The 19,268-nt window shown below is 45.0% G+C and overlaps 1 protein-coding gene across 1 annotated transcript in view; it reads left to right on the plus strand.

Moving 5' to 3' along the window:
• Positions 1-1,293: 1,293 nt before the first annotated feature.
• The window catches only part of LOC311190585 (gamma-aminobutyric acid receptor subunit rho-2), a gene marked incomplete at both ends in the record, with an annotated part of 28,633 nt that continues 10,658 nt past the window's right edge, over positions 1,294-19,268 (plus strand). The window contains 3 exons of the mRNA XM_084262550.1: positions 1,294-1,487; positions 10,131-10,237; positions 17,390-17,457. Coding sequence (XP_084118676.1) covers positions 1,294-1,487; positions 10,131-10,237; positions 17,390-17,457 — 369 coding nt within the window. The remainder of the gene's footprint in view (positions 1,488-10,130; positions 10,238-17,389; positions 17,458-19,268) is intronic.

Consider the following 19,268-nt stretch of genomic DNA (forward strand, 5'->3'; position numbering starts at 1 on the left):
CTTCTGGTGTGTTTACAGAATCACAAGGTTGGAAAAGACCTTTAAGATCGAGTCCAACCATTCCTGTCCTATGCTAAAGTATGCTCATGTACCCTTTTTACACACCTCCAGGGATGGTGACTCAATCCCCTCTCTGGGCAGCCTGTTCCAGGCCCTGACAACTCTTTCAGTAAAAAATTGTTTTCTAATATCCAATCTAAACCTGCCCTGGCTTAGCTTCATGCTTCTAATGCCAAGCTAATGGCAACCTGGCTTGTATCAAAAATATTGTGGCCAGTAGGTCTGGGGAGGTGATTGTGCCCCTGTACTCGGCATTGGTGAGGCTGCACCTTGAGTGCCGGGTCCAGTTCTGGGCTCCTCACCATAAGAAGGACATTGAGGTCCTCGAGTGAGTCCAGAGAAGGGCAACCAGGCTGGGGAAGGGGCTGGAGGGCAAATCCTCTGAGGAGCGGCTGAGGGGAGCTGGGGGTGTTCAGCCTGGAGAAGAGGAGGCTGAGGGGAGACCTTATCACCACCTACAACTACCTCACAGGAGGGTGCAGAGTGGTGGGCGATGGTGTCTTCAGCCAGGTAACAGGTGATAGGACGAGGGGAAATGGCATGAAGCTGTGCCAGGGCAGGGTCAGATTACATATGAGAAAACAACTTTTTACTGAAAGAGTTGTCAGGGCCTGGAACAGGCTGTCCAGGGAGGGGGTTGAGTCACCTTCCCTGGATGTGTTTAAAAAAAGGGTAGATGAGGTACTTAGGGATATGGTTTAGCTTAGGATGGGAATGGTTGGACTTGATGATCTTAAAGGTCTTTTCCAACCTTGTGATTCTGTAAATCAGGAAATAAAATCTTAACTACTATAAACCCACCAGAACCCCTGCCCTACCTTTGACAATGACAGCACATCTTAAACATGGCATGGGTGCCTTCCCGTTAAAAAACAGCGATGAAGCCACGTGAAGGAACAGACAATCTGGAAAGCCTGATGGAAAAGGGGCAGCCTGGTTTTACAGAGTCTGGCAGGAGGAATAGCACTGTCCTGAGATTAGGGGATTGAGCAAAAAGCCGGCGTGCAGAGCTGCGGGTTTTTATATAATGGCTTTAGTAAATATCCTTTAGGACCCAGTGGAAATGTCTGGTGAGGCAAACTTGGTGAGTAATGGCCAATCATTAAGCGGAGATGAGGGGAAAGCTTTGAGTGGGGAGCCCCTGAATGCATACCCAAAACACCGCGCTGGGAAAACAGCATTTCTACCCCCTGTCGCTGATGGACGCGCGGCGCTGGAATTAGAGTCGATTCAATGTTTAAACCAGGGGGGACTCGTACTGCAGGAGGTTACTGGAGTGCAGAGCGCCCGGCTCCTCTTTCCAGCAGGATGCCTTGTTTTGCAAAACTCCTTTTGATAATCTTGTGCTTGCTACTTCTGGTGGAAAGCAGAAAACACAGGAGGAGGAGGTGGACGAGCCAGAGCCAGACGGGGCTGCAGAGGGCAAGGTAAGGATTAGTAAAACAGAGGTTTCTTTTCCAGGAATGTGATGCATAATGTGTGTTTATATATTCCTCCAGAGATGTAAAAATCCCCCCGTCAGGGTCATTGTGTGTACAAGCAGCTTTATAAACAATGTTTTTATAACAGTCTGTGCCAGCATGATCAGTCTTGACAGTAAATGGATGTGTTTAGTGCTAATTTTATCTTAACGAGGCAGGTTTTGCGGATAAATTGACCGCTTCAGCATGGATTGTGGTAAGAATATTCTTGGTCCTGTATGTGAATTACTGAGAAAATACAGAAAAGTTGCAAGTCAGAGAGCTGTTTGAATCTGCGTGGGGTTTCAGCGCTGTTTGAAGAGCAGGTCATTTACCCTGCTTGTTGCAGTGTCTGGGCTGCTTAGGTTCACTTGAAATTGCATGTTGTTCTCCAGCAGAGAAGTGAGGAAGTTAGTATGTGTGATACTCATTAATAACGAATCCCTGGAAGTTACTCAGGTATCATAAAATTGAAATTATAGTTTGAAGAAATCCACAGAGACTTTAAAAAAAATATGTATATTAAAGTCAAGCAAAGGCGCAAGCAAGAGTTAAAGGGCTTAGTAAAATTTATTAGATTTACTGTTGCTGAGATTTGACTGGAGGTTTACGTTAGAAAAGATAATCTTCCAAACCTGTCAGACAGTCCAAAGTATGTTATCCTTTTTTGTACTTATGTCATCCGGCAGCAATTATATCTTACAAGATTGTTCATTGTTTGAGGGGCTCAAAAAATGAAATCGGGTTAATCCACCTTATTAAATGGCTTCACTACGGCTGTAAACCAAAAGCTTTTCCTTTATTTTGCTGGGGTTTCTTCGGTTTAACAGTCAACGCTTTTGTAAGCAGAGTTGTTATTTGAACATTTTACTAAGAAATGTGATATAGTTGAAAGCAAATAATGCCTGATATGCTTTCTGATTTATGCTGCTTATTGCAAAATGCAGTGGCATATGCTTCTAGGGACATACATGTCACAAAGCTGAAACTGGTAGGGCCTGAGCCTGAAATCCTGAAGCCAGCTGAAGTTTTGCCACTGATTTCCACAGAATCTCCATTATTGAATGAGATCTTCCATTTAATTCCAAAACATTTCCCAAGTCCATTTCTAGGAAATACAGGGGCTAGACAGTAGCATTTTCCCCCAAACCCCTCATGGGTACTAGAGATCGCCTACTTTGAAGTAACAAAGTAGTATAAATCTTTCTTTTAAATGTGACTTTATCCAAAAGTGGTACCCTTCTCTGGGGTTAATAAGGTGTTTGAATATTTTGAGCTTTATTTAAACATCATGAAAGCAATCTACAATTTCTACAGTGCCACTGTGAAGTTGTGATAGAGTGGAAATCAAAGCACTGCTAAAATTATTTACGTAGATTAATTTACTGTAAAGAATGAACGATGCTATTTGGTTTCCTGTGAAATAATGACTTTAATGAACAGTTTTCCAGCCAGGCAGAACCCGAGGAACTCTCTTTAATATAGATGTGTTTACATGTCCTATGCAGACAGCATACTTATTTAAAAATATATAAAAGCATTAGGGGGGTATTAAATGTGAATGACATTTTAAATAACAGAGAATTCTGCAATGCTGCAAAGAAGAGTGTGTGCAGCAATGACACTGATTACTTAAATTTCCAGTTATGTAGAAAATAGTTGCAACAAATAGTGAACTGTTCTAGCAAAAGCAAATTAAAGTCAGTGTCTATGCTGGTTTTCTAATAATGTAAGAGAAATTTAAAAAGCTTCCTTTTTAATAACTGCATCACGTTTCCCACTTAGTATTTCTCTTGCTGACTTACCATAAGAAACAGTAAGTTCAACAGTAAACATATTAACCAAGAAAATTTATTCCCACCCATATTTGTGAATCTGTATTTGCCAAGTTTGGTATTTTGTGTCCTTTAAGGTGGTGCATCAACCTGATGTAAAGATCTTTACTTTGATTTCAGGAAGCTAGCTTGGCTTGTGCACGTGCAGAACATCTTCAGTTCTGTAGCTCATCACCTGAATGTCGTACAGAGGTTCAGACCCACGGAGCTCTGAGGGCCTGAGGTAACGACCTGCAGGCTCCGAGGCAGCTCTCTGCCAGGGGTGCACAGAGAATGTGTTGAGCCTCCGTGGGAAGGGGAAGTGCTAAGGCCAGGTTAGGGCTGTGCAGTTAGGAGCAGGGTAAGAAATGCCAGGTTAAGGGCTGGCCTGTGCATCCTTAATTACTCCCCTTGTTTTACATTGATACCGAGCCACAACACATTCTTTTTTCTGAGCATGGCACTTCACTCAGCATGGTGAATGGCTAATGCTTCCTTAATTTCTTTCTTTTGTTCCCTTTCACCATCCCTTACTCCTGCATCCCCCCACCTCACTGATAACACAACTCTCTACAAGTTGAGGTAGGATTTAAGGAGCTGCCTCTGTGCAGCATTGCCATGATCATTGCCTGGAGTGGCTTCATGTTATGCTCTGGTGAACCTGGGTTTTGCGTAGGAAATTGGTGGGTGCTCATAGAGTAACAGCTCCTGGCTTTGTACTTTGCTGGTAGTTTCTTCCATTTTACGGGGTTAGAGTCTCCATCATTTATATTGCAAAACTGGCCAACAGATACTGGTGACAAATATTTGTATGAAGCTGAGGGCGTGCATGCTGGTGTACAAGCTGACACATGGTGCATGAAACCAAGGGCTCCTAACTAACAGAATGGTCAGTCCAAAGATTTTACATCTCATTCTGTTTGGAGAAATCAAGTGACAAATGAACCACAAAGTAAAACTTGTCAGAGTCAGCTGACAAAATGAAACTTGTCAGCTGAGCGACTGCTGGGCAGGGCCCAGTATTACCTACACACCAGGGAATAAATTCCCAGAGAGGGGGTAAAGCCTTTGGTGCTGCAGGAGAAGCTGTGAGCATTGAACGGTGTGGGTGTACGTGTTGAATGGGCCATGGCCTGTGCTGCCATGTTGCTAGCCCAGATTTTCCAGGGAGCTGTGTACTGCTGTCAGGCTGTGTCAGACTTGCAGTGTGTAACACTGACTGTACACTGCATGTTCCTGTCTGCTCATAGCTTCCTCCAAGCAGCAGCCTTGCTCTAAGTGCCAAGCAAGTGCTGTTGGGGTGTCCAGCACTGGAAGGGAAACAGTTCGGGGGTGCTCTTCAGTAGCTGTGTGGTGGTTGCATCCCAGGAATTGTGAACAAATGCCCATCTCCTCTTAGACTATCCATCTGGGCAGAATTTCTACAGAGAAAAAGAGAAACTCTGAAAAGTAGGGCTTCTGTTAACTGCTGGTAATGCTTCTGGTTATGTTTATTGCTCTGCATAAATTGTCCTAGAGAGCTCAGGAGATTTGGCTATCTCCACTGAACTTGTGAATGCCATGTTTCCAATGGCCTCTGCCCATCTGCCTCAAAGTCTGCCTATTCCTCTCTCCTACCAGAAGCCTTATGCCTCAAACAGCAGCAACACTGTGCTTTTGAACTGGAAGTGACTTTGGGCTGCCATTAGCCAAAGGCTTCCTGCCAAGGTTTTTGGAAGCAGCCAATGATTTGAAGTATGTCATCAGAGATGTAATTTTCAGGACATGCTACGTGCCAGCTTGAGGTTGGTGCCCAGAAGCAGAAGTAGCCATCAGGGCATGGTAGCACGAGGCCTAACACTTGGACTGTTTTTCCAAACATCGGTCTGCTGGGGCAAGGAGTCTGTTGACCCCTGCTGAAATGGCTGCAGCTGGCAGGCACAATCCCTCTGTTGCCTCCCAGGGCTGTGTTTCCCCCCCACCCCCCCCCCCCGCCAGCTTTTGACCAGGTGCTGCAGACGTCTTCTGGCCTGTGGTACCTCCTGGCCCCTCTTGATCCTCCCAGCTGTATGGTGATGTCTTAGAAGATGCAATATTTGTACATGTCTCAGTGGTTAAAATGTTGGTAACTAATTTTTTAATGTGTGTGTTGCTCACTTGGGGTTCAAGTCCAGGTGCTGCACAGCCACTATCTGTGCAGGGCCTGTTGTCTCCTGTGCTTTTACCCCCCAACACTGCAACGTTGCAACAGGGCCAAATAGCAAAGTGAAACAGAAGCAGGGAGAGACATGCACAAGTGGCAACAGCATCTCTGAGAAGCAAACCTCAGGCCTTGCGATGGCTGCATGCTCCGTGTCTTCATGTTCACCATTATGACTTCTCTGCTGTTGCTAATGATGCACCCTCTGATTTTGTCGTAGCTGCATGGTTGTCCAGTTAGATTGTGAGATATTTAAGGCCTCAACACTGCTTCCTCACCAGCCCACCTCTCCAAGAGTGATGTCCCCTCCCCCAGAACAGCAGCTTCTGGCTCCCTTCACTAGACCTGTTTCCCTCTCTCCATCTTAACTGTTGTTGGCTTTGGGCTGGTTGAATATAGAGAGAGAGGCAAGGAGTGCAGGTTTTGGGACATGCTCGGTTTATTGCTGTGAACAACCAATCTGTTCTGCAGTCATCCATAATAAGCTGAAAACAAACAACCACAGAAGCATTTGGTTTTTTTTTTTTCCTGGTTAAAAAACATGCTTTATAAAAATCAAGCAAAAATAGATGGTCCAAAGATGGTAAGGTCTAAGGGCATTGTGACCCTGAAACATTCCTCGTGTGTACTATAACAGTGATTGTGTGCATCCTCTGAGCTTATCCCCGTCATTTTCCAGTGTCTGCTTTAGGTTTTCTTTTCTAGAAATCGAGGAAGGAAAGTCTCTTCCCTTTCTTTCCCGCTTCAGGCATAAAATCATAGATGTGTCAGTGCAGAGCGTGTTACATCCAGAGGTAGGGTAACAGAGTGTCTCTCTCCCCTGCAGCTCTGGAAAAAACAGGGACTGGTGTGGCCATCCATGGAAACCAGGATAGATCTGTCTTGTTCCAGAGTTACCAGGGCCTCTTGGTCAGCCAGTATTTGTCAAGCCCTTGAATCAGTGGCTCTGACAGGGAACGGAAGGAAACCTCTGCAAAATGAAGGACCTTGCGGTTCCTTGCTTGTCAGAAAGTTCTCGGCCATATCTGATCCCATGTGATGCCTGTACAAGAATATTGAAGATATGTTCTCCAGCATCATGGAGAACACACACGTGGCATGCTTGTCTGGGAGCGAGTTACTTGCCATAGCAGTTACAAACCGTTATTGTACCTTTCCTTTTTCATTTGCTTTCTAGGGGATCTTCCCAGCAGCCATGTACAGCGTTGGTTAGAAAAGCAGGAGGCCTTGTACCTTTCTTGGTGCCAGGTTTACATCTGCTACACCTGTTTACACCTTTACAGGTGCATCTGCTCCAGCTTGCTGTGGCTGCTACATAGAGTAAATGGGACCTTCAAGTAATGTGTTTTGGGTTTTTTTTCCCCTGAGAATTTACTGAAGTGTGGTAAGATTTTCACTGAACCCATAGAAGTACTTTTCTGAAACCCAATAGGAAATGGAATAATAGGAACCAATGTCCCATGACCGTGAGCTACCACTGCCTTCTTGTACCAAAGTCAACGCTGAATCTCCAGAGGGAGGTGCAGAACCCTCCCAGACTCTGGCTGCCTTTCAGGCTCACCGCTCAGCCATTGCTTTACATCCCTACAGCATGCAGACTTGTTTCCAATTTTATATGTTCTTTTATCTCTGGAACAGTCTGACTGTCTGCGTAGATACCCGCTGCTTTTTTTGAGTCTGGCTGAGCTGTGATTTTTCATGGCATCAAAATTTAATTTTCTTTCATATTTTTGGCAATATAAAAAAGGAAGGATCTGTTTTACGCAATGGAGAACGAGTCTGACTAAAAATGGCTGGAAAGGAAAATATAAACAAAAATAATGAGGGCAGTAATGGAGAAGCCTGAGAGCCTTCTCTCTTCTGTAAACAGGCACAAGTCACAGAAGACAGTTTTATCAAACTCATCCCACACGAGTGAGGTGTGAACAGCAATCAAATTGTATGTGAAAAACATGGCAAAAAAAGAGAAAGGGAGACACATGGCTTTAAAGATCAGAGTGAATTGCAGAGAGTGCCTATAACTGAAAGAAACCCTGAAAATATCTATATAATAAGAACTGCTAAAGGCTGTACATACCTCAGGGAGGATCTCTGAGATATTGGTCATCAGGCTGTCAGTAAATAATCAGGAGGGTTCAGTGCATCCCTCAGTTCTGCAAAGGCACTGGCGGCTGCATGCACCTTTGCTGCAGGTAATGTGATGCTTCCTTTGCCACCTTTCCATGGTGGGAGTGGCATGGGATACCCACTGGAGAGGGTCAGAAGATACCAGCATAGCTGATGTCATGCAGTGTTACAAAAGATGGGGTGTTTTTTCCAAACTTGGTCTTGTTTTTTGATTAAATTGTCAAAAATAGTTATCATGCGTTTCAAAGGCTGTGTAGGCTGAATGACATTAAAAACAGCTCTAAAAGAAATCTTTGTAAATGGATTAAATTGGTTAAAAATGAAATGACAGACCTCTACATCTGTAAAGTCTGAGTTGTCCGTCACGTACCTGAAGGACTGGGCACAAACTGGTGATTAAGTGCTGGCTATTAAATGCAACCCCTGGCTCGGGAAGATCCTGAAAACCTGTTTTCTTCCTAAGTCAAGTGGGTGTCCCCAGCCAGCCCTCTGCAGCCTCTGCAGGCAGAGAATTGTTCTTAGCAACTCTCCCGTGAGCTATTTGCCATTCGATGGTTTTTAAAGGAATGGATCAAAGCTTGGCCTTTCAGTGAGGCTCTGCTATTGATTTACGGGGTGGCATTGTAAGAGCATCAGGGATTTCCATACTATTTCCTCATGCATGCAATCCACAGTTCTATTGCATTTTTAATTGGATTCTTCCCCCCCTATTCCTCGAGTAGAGAGATCTGATTGAACATTGAGTGGTACTTAGGACCTTTCCCTGATGATTGGAGTCAAGCAGGCACAGGAAGATGATTCTTCTCCACTCCCAGCTTTTCAGGAGCAGAGGCAGTGCTGCAGCCCGAACCCTTGGGAAGAAACGCAGCCTCCCCCTGCAGCAAGCAGTTAAAAGCTGAACTTTTGCCTCCAACCATTCCTGCTAATGGCTGTGCTTGGGTTTACTCCTTGCTTTTAGGTGACGTGAATGCAGCTGTATTGGGAGAGCACTTGCTCCAGCTGGCTCTTTTTCACAGCCTGCAGGGAGAGAGATGGTCCCACATCCCAGTTTAAACAGGAGCCCAAAGTGAGGCGAGGGGCATCCAAACTCTCCTGTGTGGCTTGTGCCCTGGAGCACAAGGGCTTATATTCTTTCAAAACATCCCTGTAATATGATTTTTAAAATTTCTGTTGTTTCTTCTTCACCTCCTTATTAAACAGGTTATCAGTGTGCGCAGCAGCCATCGGCACCCCTTGTTTTATCATTCCTTTTCTGAACTGAACACGCTGATAGGAAACTTCTGATTTGCCATTTCTGCTTCCTTTGCCCATCATGGTTTGTATTTGAATGAGCCTAAAGCATATCCACGGCCCTTCCCCAGCCACACTTTTTCATGGGGTTGTGGCCTTCCAGATGCTGATTTTTGGACCCAGATTTTCAGCCTAGTTCCCCCTCAATTTTGTATCTGTTAGAGCAGTCCCATTATTTTTCCTCCATGATTTTTGTTCCATACCAGCCAGTAATATTTCTCCCACACAGGCAAACTAATCTGAGTCCTGATGTATAAAATTCTTTCTATTTATTATTATTATTTTCAGTAACTTGCTTGCAAACAGCTAACTGCAGTAGTATTTACAGCTTTGTCAGATCTTATGCCCAGAGTTTAGGGCTTGAGGAATCTTAATGGTCCAAATCTTCTTTCCTGCAACACCGGGGAATGTCAGGGATGCTGGTCTGGATTTTCTTCCTAAAACCCATGCATGATCTCTTTGTCTGCTGTTTAGTTACTCACTTAGGCCATTTTAGTGACTTCCTGATGCTCTTCTCAAGGCTTTGTTGCCATCCTTATTCTACTGCTATGCGATCTCTCAAATAAAAAGTTAGGACATTTTCCCCCTTAACATTCATCACAAAGTGAAGGATTGCAGATCTTGCAGGTTTCTTTTGATAAAGCCCTGCTTTTCCTGGTGGTGCAGAGGGCAATGGGTGATTAATCATTGCTAGAAGTCAAAAGGCAAGGCAAGCCCTCTGTCCTCTGCTGGTACTCGGCCGATGCCTGTAGGCCAGATAGACGCAGAACAGCGTATGACATTGTGTGACCACCATCCAAAAGAGCTTGGTCACGATAATGTCACCTTGGCACCCAGTCAAGACGTGGCTGGGGAACGCGTGGGGCACAGTCAGCTGCTCCTACATTCACTTGCTCTGTCACATTTGCTGCACCCTCACTCCTCCATGGGTGCTGTGCTCTTGGCCACATGTCTCCCCGGGGACTGTGGTGTCTGTGGCAGAGGGAGCACCGTGTCCATCTTGGAGCCAACTGAGATGGCAGAGCTGCCCACAGTGGGGACCAGGTCTGAGTTAATGCTGTGGAGAAGCAGCTTTGGGGCTGCCGTGATGGCTTATGCCGTGGTGCTGACAGTAAACCTGCTGTGTCCGTAAGACCATCACTCCTGGGGCTCTGAAATCTGGCAGAGACATCAGACCGATGCTACTGCTGTCTTTTGCAGTCACATCTATAAGAAGAATCATGACATGACCAAAGCTTGGAGAGGAAAGACAGAGCAGCTTCTCAGGGTTGATGACCATGACTTCACCATGCGGCCAGCTTTTGGAGGTAAGAATATTTCTCTTGATTTCATACTTATCTATTTGAAAATGATCTCGTTATCTGACTAATATCTACTTCTACTATCCTACACTCCTTTGTGTTGCTGAAGTTGGCTCTTTTTTGGGTGGTGTTCCCCAGGACTAAGGATGGACCCTCCCAGTATTTCACTCTGTTGAGAAGATGAACAAGCTGCAGGTTTTAATATTAACTTGTAGTGGTGAAGTTGGAATGCCCTTCTTGGCTGACAGGACCAAATAGGAGGCAGTGGAGTATTGTTGTCCAGATAAAAATCTTGTCTCAAACTTTCTAAAGCAACCAGAAAGGAAGGAGGGGAGGCCTCCATTGCCTTCTCTTCTGTCTTTCATTGTACCCAGTTACAGGAAGCCCATGCTCACCTGGTCTTTCTAAGCTCACAACTGCAGAGTTCACAGTTTGAAGTGTGCTGGTATACCAGCGTGAAAATCCTTCCTGACCCCCTCTTCTGATTATATCAGTAATGAAGCCCCTCCAGAGATAAGGGTGGAGTTTTCTGCAGCTTTCATTGAATCTGCATCCTTTCTCATTGAGCCTTCTAGGAGGAAGAGCATCATCTCCGTATCTAGCGGGTCACACAAGTGTTTTGCATTGTGCACCTAGTTCATAGAACAGAACTTCTCTGTTAGCAACCCAAATCACTAAAGATTAAGGTACCATGCTGCTTTTTCAGATTACTCTTTTTTTTTTTAAGCCAACCTCAGTTTTTGCAGTTTGGCTGCTGACTTCTTAATGCCTAATGTGGCACTGTCTCTCCTCAATGTCACTACTGGTTCCTGGGGTTGATGGGGTGGGATATCAGGGCTTCTCTGGGAGGAGATCTGGGCTCTTTCCCTTGGTTGGACATAGCTGGGGAGCCACTGTGATTATTATTACTTTTTTTCCTAGCTGGATGTATGTCAGGGACACGATGCCTGTGCTTTTTGGGGAAGCTGAGGTGTTTTGTTCTGTTGTGCTGATCACCACTGCCCTCTATTTCTATAAACAGACCAAATTTCCCCCTATTTTATCCACATTGCAGAGCCTGTGAGGAACACCTTTGTGCAAAGTTCCCACCAAGTAGACACACACAGTTAGACCATTACTCTTCCAGTCATCACGTAATCGCACTTTAACCTCCTTCTTGTCATGATTTCCTGCACTGCCCCCCAATCACAGGCATTGGGGTACTGCTAGAGCCCAAAAACTTGAAGTAACATTTCCAAAATTGAAAGTATTCCTAACTGCCTTATGTGAGGGGGTGGCATTTTTGTAAAGGGAAAACATGGTGTTTCTGTGAGTTTTGCTCAAAGCCTCCTTATCTTGCAGAGCTACCTGGGACAAAGGTGGGGTGCTAGGAGGGCTGCACTAAAGGTGCTTGGGGTAAGGAGCAAACCACGCAGCAACAGCTTTGTTGAGGCTGCAGCCTTGGAAAGCAGGCTTCATGGCCACTGAGGTAGCTTGGGTGCTACGTGTTCTTGTACAGCTGCAGAATTAGGCTGTGTATCTTCAGTGACAGATGATAAGCTTGATGGAAAATAAATAAATAAATAAGTGAAGGAAAGCAAGGAAAAGGCTGGTAGGAGGCCATCCTTGTATTTTCCTCTGTAATGCTAGTCGTCAGGCAGTCACAGTGATTTGCCATGCCAAGTGAGTCCTCCCCGCTCCTCGCTGCGGTGCTGCCAGTCACACTGATGTGGTCTGACCTGCGTGGGATAAAAAGGCTTTCGTGCAGCTGAAGCAGATTAGAGGAGCCCGTGGGACGCGTCTGGCTGCGACTGGTCTCTGCTCTCTGAGGGCGGCTCAGGGGCCACAGTCTAATGAAGAGTTCCTCCCTGTGGGACTGTGTGAGGCCTGTGGTGTTTCGGTGCAGGTGGGAAAGGCAGCTTACCTCTGGGAATATAAATAATATCATAAGGAGAATGTGAGTGACATTGGACTATAAAGAAACCCTGTACTGCAAAAGTGTTGGTCCTCACGCTTGAGAGAACAATGGGCAGCTGTTAACCTTCAGCATTTGTGGTGGGGCAGTCTACAACTTCACCCCTGACTTTGAAGCTAAAACAGGGATGGGGCCTGTAGCTGCTTTATCATGGCCACAGTGACTTCTGCTGGTTTGCAGGGGACAGCCAGCAAGCTGCCAGCCCTGCACAGCAGTGGCCATGCGGCAGAGCAGGCTGGGGTCATGCAAGGTGAAACAGAAGGAAAGCATTTGAGTAAGATGAAGGAGTTTTCAAGAAAAAGTATCTTTGTAAAGAGCAAGGCAGCGAATAAACGTTGTGTAAGTTGTGTTATTAACAGCCCAGTAAGCATGGTTGTCTTGGCTGCTCTCTGCCCATTAGAAACAAGCTATTGGGTACGGTGGTAAGGACAGAGATTTTTGCTTTGCTGATGTCCAAAGTAGCCTCCATAAGCTAAAATAGAATGCATTCATTATGGCCCTTAGGGAGTTATCTCCATGTCAGTGACCTTGTTCTAGCTAGCAGATGTTCAGGTATTATTTACAAATATTAATATTTAAAGATTATGTAAATGTTTGGTTTGCTGCCTTCCCTAAACATCCATTTTAAGCATTTCATCTATGACATCTCATATTTTACAGGGAGCCTGTGAATAAGCAGCTTTAGTTGATACTTAAAATAGCTGTATCTTCTTTGCTGAGGAACAGTCCAATGCTGTACTTTGATTTCTTCACAGCCTGATAACTTAACTTTGTCTGGTCCTTGCTGCCCTTTCTTGATGGGGTTTTTATCAGGATGGATGGATGGATGGTGGGGTGAATGAAGCACCACTAGTTCACCAAGGGTTCATAACAGGGGCTGGAATCAAATCTGCTTCTCCCTGAATGAGAAAGAGAGGTCTTTGCAGTCATGTGGCAGCTGATGAACTGGTGACTGCCTGGAAGCTGCCCACACCTAAGGGGTCATATATACATATGTTTATACAAATACACATATGTGGAAACAGTGAAGAGGATTTTGCAGCTTGCAGACACGGGATCCCTTATGGACATTTGTGTCCCACCCTCACCGGGTGTGTGCAGTATTCCTGGCAGCAAAGACATCTCTAACCTGCTTGTTTCCCATGTAGATATTCTTATCTCAGGGCCTAAATCTGCCTCACTCCTTCACAGATAGACGAGGGGATGCACAGAAACAAGCTGTTGCTGGTGCAGTTTCAGAAGGTGATACCTTTGCAATGAGAAGGTGCAAGGTGCTCTATCATATCACCTGGAAGTTCTATACAGGAATTGTGGGGCTAATGGATACTGCCCAATATGAGAGAGAAAGTAAAAGTGCTCCTATCAGCCTCAGGCTGTACTTAAATCCTCTGTCAACATGCAAATATAAATATCTCTCTCAAAATGAAAAAAACCCACCTGCTTTCCAGTTCCAATTTTTATACCCTTTTATATCATCAAACTTGCTAATGACTGTGTGAGCATCTTGAGCTTGCTTGGAAGCTGCCACTGCACTGGGTCTGAGATGCAAGGGAAATGGCTTGTTGATGGGTTCATTTCTGTGTTGTAAGTGGAAGTCTGTGGCCTTTATGAAGTTTTTTAGGAGTCCAGGGTTTGCTTTATGGGTGTATAAATCCTGCTGAATTAGGATTTGTGTTCTGCAAGATACGGCTGTGGACAGTGATGGAGATAATGGATGTTGACATGCTTGTTGTTTCTGGAAGAAATGCTTCAGTGGAAGGTTATACAATTTCTCTCTAGAGAAGGAAAAGCTAGTTGCTGAGGGATTTTTTTACATTTGCTGCTATAATCTAAGTTACATGTCCTCTGTCTACCTATTCAGTATGTCAGATACCATGTCAGCTGTTCTTTTCCCTTCTTATTCACATCTTCCTCATCATCTGCTCCCTCTCAATAAAAAGTTTTTTTTCTGTTTGATCATCCCTAGAGGCATTTGATGGAAAATTTGGCAAAGCATCTGGATCCCTACTGGTTCAACAGTTTCCAGAGGGACAGGATTAAAAAGCTAGCAGGTCCTGATTGACTCTAGGATTAGTGAGATCAAAGATTTCTTGACATCTTTCTGTGACTGATCAACAGCCATTTAATTCCGTGGCATGGACCACAGCCAAGATGACCTGTATGGAAAACCAGGGTTTGTTTCTGGGGTTAAATAGGACATTTCTTTACAGGGCTTCTGTTTTGCTTCAGACACTGACATTTATGATGTTGGTCACATCAAGTGCCTCTGCAAAACTGTGTCTTGGTAAAAGTTTTGAGGAGCAATCTGCAAAGTTAATAAGCAATTATCTTTACTTGGTGATGATCTGATTCCTATCACTGGCTCTTAGACAGCAATATTTGGGATGGCCCCACTGGCTCTTCACCCACTCTTTCCTCCTCTGTCCAAACTCTTGTCCAAGCCTCCTCCAAAGGGTGTTGGTGTCTCAACATGCCCTTATTCCCCCATTCACATTCTTTCTCATTGCCTCAGCCCCAGATGCCTGACGAGGAACAGGGAGAAGGGAAAAGCAGTGACTGCAGGATTTTCCCCAAGAAGTCCAGAGTTCAAATGATTTCTCCCTCTCTCTGTTATAGTCTTTTATCATCTCTCAAATGTGTGACTAACTGCAGAAAAGAAAAAAACTAAAAGCTGTTTCTCTGATGTACAAGACACCTAACCCAACTTCAGGCCTCTTCTGTCAAGGTCTTTCCAGACCATCCAGCTTTACACTCAACATCCTTTGGTTTGGGTTTAATAAAGTTTCATGGCTGCTCCAGAGTGACCGTGTCCTTGCAGCAAGTTTACTGCTGGTTATCTGGGAGACAAACTGAGTGTTCGGTGCAGGAAGATAAAAAAAGAAAACAATATGGACATAGTATTTTATCTTCAAGAGCAGACAGGGAAAAACAGAAGAGAGGGACAAATACCATCTTGGCAGTGGTGTTCTCTTTGAGGTTTTGGGGGTTTTGTGTTTGCTTTTCAGTTGGCTTTTTAAAAAATCTGTGATTAGTACTCAGTGAAGTGTGGAAATTGCAGCAGTAAATAGACTTTGGATGGGTATAGATTTCCCAAATCAAGACTAAATTAAGCATTCGTGCACAGAGAGTGTCTCTTGCAGTCTAGAAGTTGGGTGGTGGGTGGTGTGCTGCCCAGCATGTGTTGGGCACACAGCCCCTCAGCACCAGCGAGACCCAGTGGGAGGTACCACAGTCCACTGCTGCCTTCCTCTTCTGGCACAGCCTGATTGCTCTGTGAAGCCGTCCTGCCAGAGACCGTGTCTTCTCTGTCAGCACCTTGCCTACCATGACATGGCTGTCTGGAAGCACTGTGGGCACCACCGCCATGTCAGCAGTTGTGTCTGACAACCAATAATACTAATGACAAATACCTTCTCTAGCAAGAGCCAGAGGCAGTGTTTAGGGCAGCCTTGTGCCTGCCCTGACACGGGCTGTGTTGGGCCATGGAGCCTTTCTGAAGTGACTTACTCTGAGGAAGATGGGCATGTGTCATCGGAGTGAAAACGTCTGGCCAGAGTCTCTGAGGTCCTGAGAAACATGTCAGTGCTGATTAGTTGGAAGCTCTCCCCAGGTAAATCTTCCTGGCAAACACCCTTTGGCTTGGACAGGCACCACCAAACCACAAATAGAAGTGAGCAAATGTTTGCTGACTTTCTTTTTTTAAGCATGAAGTGCAAGGCTGTGTGTCTGCGTGTGACATGTAGGTGCTTGTAAGCATCTAGGAGTCATCTGAAAGTGCTGGGTTAGCCCTGTTTCAGCTGAAACAGTCACTTAAATTGGGACTGGTGGTGCTGAGGAGCCTGGTCCTGCTCACAGGGCTTGCTTCAGGGTGCCTGTACCCAGGACAGCTGCTGAGAGACACCGGCACGGCAGGCTGGAGCTGTGTGTGCAGAATGGAGACGGCGGCACCATCAGCACACTCTGCTGTAACTCGGTGAGGCTGGCTTATCAAAGCCCTAACAAAATCTGTGTCAGGGCCAGTCTCAGTAATCAGCTTGTCTCATGGGCTCTGCAATTACCCTTTCCTTACTGAAGCCTGTCTGACTCTCCTTTCTCCTTCAGCAGAGGCTGTGTTCAAAAGTCCCAAGGGTGCACAGGAGCGTGTGCACTTCTGCTGTCTTTTTAGGCTTCCAGTGTGTTCAGATCTTGGCTGTAGTCTTGAGGAAGATGTTACTGGACCTAAATGCATGCAGCAGGACCTGCAGTGCATGGCACTGCACAAATATGGATCTGGATGTATGTAAGGATTGTGGTGCCTCTTAAATGCCATCTAGCTGCTAATCAGGTTCAAAATCTATGTGCTATCTTTGCAAACCTTCATGAAGGCCACTATGGCCCTTGGATACTCACACCGATGTGTATCTCTAGCCTGGGCATGGTCAGTGAGACCTTTGAGACCCACTGCCACATGCTGAGAGTTCAAGCTATCACTGGATCCACCTGGCCTGCTCCTCAGCAGTTCCTACTGACCTGCCTTGGTGGGTCCCACTCAGTGTGCACAACTCTGTAGGTGTGAACCTCCTGCACCAGAAAAAGGAAAAAGCTGTGTTGAGGAAGTCTTGGTCATTAATGAACAGCAGTTTACAGTGAAGTTTTGATAGAGGATTTCTAGTAATAGAGGAGTATGCACTTACTATGGGATGTCTTCTGCTTATTTACTTCATATTCTCTTGTTTCTAATTTTAAAACTACTGTGGAAAACTATTAACATCATTAATGAGTCATGAAAATGGTGATGAGCTCTTGAGAGTTTAATCTATCTTGTTGATAAGAAATGAGAAACCCACAAGGAAGAGCTCATTGCTTGCGGTTTCTTCTTCTCAGTCCCTTGTTCTTGGGGCCAAATTTGTTCATAGAGGCCTAAAATTTATGATGGGATGGCTCAGTTTTTAAAAACATATGCAAATGTTTCATCTGAGCTCTGGATTAGCTGGGCAGAGTGTCAACATTGCAGTTCATGCCAAAGGAAGATAGTTCAGTGTTTCAAAAAGGGGCCTTACATGCTTATTTGCTGACTCTTCTCCCAGCCCCTTTGTGAAGAATCATGGACCAAAAAGTATAATGCAAATTCAGAAGTGTTTTGCATGCCACCTTATGGTGCTAATCAAACACACATGGTATAAAAAGAACAGTTATTTACATATCTAAATCTCATTCTCCTACAGGCCCTGCAATTCCTGTTGGGGTGGATGTGCAAGTTGAAAGCTTGGACAGTATTTCTGAGGTTGACATGGTACGTAATCCTCTTTTAAGCCTCAGTTATTTCTAGTCACAAAACATCCCTTCCACTTGAAACCTGTGGGTTCCAAATTATTGGTCAGATGAAAGTAATGGCAGCATTTAGCAAATTCAAAGAGGCTGATATTCAGAACTAAAGACTTGATAAACCCAGGTGATCAAAGGCTTATCTCTGTATCTTCAGATAAAGATTAAAGGTATGAAGGGGAAAAGGACCTTGAGTAGGCGAATAATCAGTGCTATGAAGGATCTATCACAACCAAAAACATAAGTAGCTGTGTACAAAGCTTTGTGGTGAAGTTCACATGCTTACTGCAAGAGGTTTCTTCCTTAGGGAACCACTGAGTGTCTGTGTTTTAAACATGGTTCTGGGTGGTGTGTTAGAAAATTAAGTTGGCAGCATAAATGAGGAGGAGCTGGTCCTGCTTCTTCATCATTGGGAGTGACCTCGCTGAGGCACATGAGTGGGGATTGCCAGGGGGAGCCTGAACTGTCTCTGCCAAAGTGGAATTTGGTACAGGGGAAGTGTCTTTCTGTCATTTCCTGCTATTCAGGAAATTTGCACCAAGTTCAATTGTGATTTAGTATCTTTATTTTTAATGGAAGAAATGTACACAGTTTTTAACCTTCCACAAGTTTTTTTTGCTAGGAACACATTTTCCTGGTTAGTTTTACTATAGCAGATGGAATAAAAACACTGGAAAGAGAAGTGGAAAGGGGAGCATAGAGGAGAAGATGAAGCTTCTTGGTTTCTTTCTTCTTCTCTCTTTTCCTCCGGTGTTCTTGAGTACCTTCTCTGGTCTAGACAAAACAAAGACATAAGGGAAGAGGTTTAGGTTGATCAGTTTTCACTGTGCAATTACATCTCCATTAAAACAAGGGAGCTTGCCAGCTGGGATACTGACAGAGAAGGTTTTGGGGGATGCGTGCAATGAAGCAGATGTGAGGGAGCTGTCAGCACAGGAAATGGTAGTCACAAGGAGGCCTGGGGCTCTAATATATTAAGATAGTGTCATAGCAGCAAGGAGACCTAATTAGTGCAAATAAATAACTTACAATGCTTCCTGTCAGGAGCACCTGATTTCAACAAAAATGTTGCCTTTCAGAAAGCTTTAAGGTCAGTTCTCTCCCTTTGCTGTAGGTAACTCCACAGCCCTATTTTCCCACCATAGAACAAGTACTTTGTACAGCTGCTGATTTGTATTTGGGGTGGAAGAACAGTCTCCCAGGTCAGTCTGGGTTATGTTGGTTTGTTTTTCCAGGAGTCTGTCCCAGCATGGGTGTTTGCGGAGAGGACAGCAAACAGGGGGCGGGGAGCGCGGATGGCTGTGCCTGCCCCAGGGTGCCCTCCTTGTCTCCCTGCTGCAGGCAGGGCAGAGCTGCAGGAAGGGCTTGTTTCTGAATGGTCAGCGGCCTTGGAAATTGGGTATCCATGGTCAGGAAACCTTTACCTACCATTGCTTCATGAGCCATCTGGTGCCCCAAAGAAGCTCCAGACCAAAGCTGGCTGCTGCTGTGTGTGCTGGTGAGGGGTGCTCTCAGGACTGCCCAGAGCATGGCACAAACATGAAACGTGCTGCCAAAACTGGGGCACTTCTGTATGCTCATTCTCCATGCCTCCAGCTGGTACTATCATTTTCTCAGTTCCTTGTAAAATTTGTTTCCTGAGGGATTTTCCTACTTGTGAGTGGTGAAATAAACCCCTGTTCTTGGTCTGCAATTAGTGCTGGAACAAGCTGTCAGTAATTGTGAACTGCCTCATTTGACCCATGCAGTGAGAAAAATCCCTAAGTTGGATTTTGTACT

The sequence above is a fragment of the Gallinula chloropus genome, assembly GCF_964237585.1.
Source record: "Gallinula chloropus genome assembly, chromosome: 3".
NCBI classification, from domain to species: Eukaryota; Metazoa; Chordata; class Aves; order Gruiformes; family Rallidae; genus Gallinula; species Gallinula chloropus.